This window comes from Amphibalanus amphitrite, unplaced genomic scaffold, assembly GCF_019059575.1.
Source record: "Amphibalanus amphitrite isolate SeventyFive unplaced genomic scaffold, NRLGWU_Aamphi_draft 000416F_arrow, whole genome shotgun sequence".
NCBI classification, from domain to species: Eukaryota; Metazoa; Arthropoda; class Thecostraca; order Balanomorpha; family Balanidae; genus Amphibalanus; species Amphibalanus amphitrite.
The window spans coordinates 428,340-430,622 of record NW_024881910.1 but is presented as its reverse complement, the minus strand read 5'-3'; the positions used below and the strand labels follow the sequence as shown (position 1 = coordinate 430,622).

Sequence of the window (2,283 nt, the reverse complement as noted above, 5' to 3'; positions counted from 1 at the left end):
GCATTGGGAATTATCTTCGGCGTTACTGCGTTCCGTGAGTACTTGTACGGACTGCCCTTTATCTTGGAAACAGATCACAAGCCTCTTCTAGCTTTGTTTGGGGAGACGAGAAGCATGCCAGAGATGACCAGCAGCAGGCTAAAGAGGTGGGCTCTTCGACTGTCAGAGTTTTCCTACACTATTCGTCACAAATCTACTCGTGACATTCCTCACGCCGACTGCCTCAGTAGACTGCCGACGGGCTCGGCATTAGACATGCCCGTCAGCGATGATACAGAGGCAGAAAGAGTGCTCCTAACGACTCAGTTAGAGGATATAGGAAGTCTGAGCCCAGAAAAATAGGGAATGATGACAGCACGAGACCCTGTTCTTTGCAAGGTGGTTCGCTGCATTAGGACTGGTTGGGCACGCGAACCGGGCGATGAATTGCGGCCTTACAGTGCCCGTCAAGCTGAGCTGTACGAGCTAGGCAATGTCATCATGTGGGGTGACCGTGTAGTCATCCCACCAAAAGCCCGCAGCACCGTCTTAGCTGAGTTGCACGCCTGTCATTTCGGTGTCGTAAAAATGAAATCTATGGCTCGGTCCGCAGTCTGGTGGCCCGGAATTGATCGAGATATAGAGCAAATGTCGTCCGGATGTGATATCTGTCAGCTCCACCGTCCCGATCCACCACAGGAAGAACTCCATCCATGGGAGTGGCCGCAGCGTCCTTGGTCTCGCCTGCATGTTGATTTTGCTGGGCCTGTGCGTGGAAGGTACTATCTGGTGTTAGTTGACGCATTTTCAAAATGGATTGAGGTTGAAGAGATGACGTCGATCACTGCTCAGGCTACGATTTCTCGTCTCACTGCCATATTCAGTCGTTTTGGGCTTCCTGACATGATAGTGTCAGACAACGGACCTACTTTTACCAGTGAGGAATTCCAGACTTTCCTCACCAGAAATGCAATCGTTCACAGGACAACCGCTCCATACATGCCGTCTTCCAACGGGCTGGCTGAGAGAGCGGTGCGAGAGCTGAAGATTCGGCTCAACAAGATGTCAGCTGATCAAGTAAGTGATCGTATCTCAAAATGGCTGTTTTTCTACAGAACCACCCGGCATGCTACGACCGGTGAAACGCCTTCACGGCTCCTGCTGGGCTACCAGCCGGTGACGAGATTTGACCGCCTGAAGCCCAGTCTGGAGCGCAACGTCAGGACGAAGCAGTTCACCCAAGTTCAGCAGCACAAGAAGCGTCACCCTACCAGCCGGCCAACGCTGTCTCCAGGAGATATGGTGCTCGCTCGCTACTACCGTCAGGGTAAGGCATTTTGGCGTCCAGCCTCGATTGTCAGGTGCTTTCACCCGATGTTTACAGTGCGTTTCGACACTGGTGACATCTGTAAGAGACACATCAATCAGCTTCGCCCACGATCATGTCCCGCAGCGCGCTCGCGCGAGGGCGAGAACGATTCCGTGTCCTTGACGCGGGTGCCGACTTTTTCCCCCAGCCGATGTCGTGGATCCCTGGAGCCGAGCGACAGCCATCCGGACTCGCCGCGCCCTGGTGTGGGAGCGCGCTCTGGCTCCGCCGGCGGCTCGCATGCCGCTACGCCGCTGGACACTGCCCTGGCCTCGCCAGGAGGAGGCGCAGAGGCGGTGCGGCCTGCGTCCCCTGTCGACGTCGACGAGCCGGGGGACTCTGTTCGGCCGCCCGAGGACCGCCGAGCCGCGTCTCCCGCCCGCGTCGCTGACGGCGTGGGAGCGAGGGATGCCGATGGGGAAGAAAGGCGCTATCCTGTGCGCGTGAGGCGAGCGCCTGATCGTTTCGGACACTGATGTGCCGTGATTCTATCCGGTAGAAACCGTGACTGATTCAGTTAATTTTGTTTTGTTAACTCTGACCATTGACTCGTTCAATGTGTCATTTTGGTGTCGGGGAGGTGTAGTGTCTGAGTGTATTAAGTGCCGTGCCGGCCTGTCCGCACTGTAGCGAGTGGCGCCCCGCCCTCCTCTGTGATCACGTGATCTTGTGACCGCCGACCAATTCCTGGCCGGCTGGAGCAGTCGGTGCCGGGCAGCCAGCCAATACAGGCCTATCGAGGACGCGGACTTTACAACGGCCACGTTACAGAAACGTTGTGATGACATTCAAATGCATAGTCGGATGACGTTGTCACGCCGTTGTCTGGAGTCTACAAAATTACGTCGTCACAACGATAAATCGGGACGTTGTGGTAACCATTTGACAACGTTTAAACGACGTTGTAACAACGGCAAATTGTTAGCTGGGTACTG

The 2,283-nt window shown here is 55.5% G+C and overlaps 1 protein-coding gene across 1 annotated transcript; it reads left to right on the top strand.

Moving 5' to 3' along the window:
- The first annotated feature begins 875 nt into the window (after positions 1 to 875).
- On the top strand, positions 876 to 1,901 carry LOC122390968. Its single transcript, XM_043384444.1, has 2 exons — positions 876 to 1,306; positions 1,497 to 1,901. The coding sequence occupies exons 1-2, from the start codon at positions 883 to 885 to the stop codon at positions 1,793 to 1,795; spliced, it is 723 nt and encodes a 240-aa protein (XP_043240379.1). The 5' UTR covers positions 876 to 882; the 3' UTR covers positions 1,796 to 1,901.
- The last annotated feature ends 382 nt before the right edge of the window (positions 1,902 to 2,283 follow it).

What these genes read in the sequence shown, in the direction of transcription:
- LOC122390968 (XM_043384444.1), top strand. Translation starts at nt 883, where the DNA reads ATGATAGTGTCAGACAACGGACCTACTTTTACCAGTGAGGAATTCCAG. An exon ending in CGCTCGCTACTACCGTCAGG is followed by an intron (nt 1,307 to 1,496) that starts GTAAGGCATTTT and finishes TTTTTCCCCCAG; the next exon opens with CCGATGTCGTGGATCCCTGG.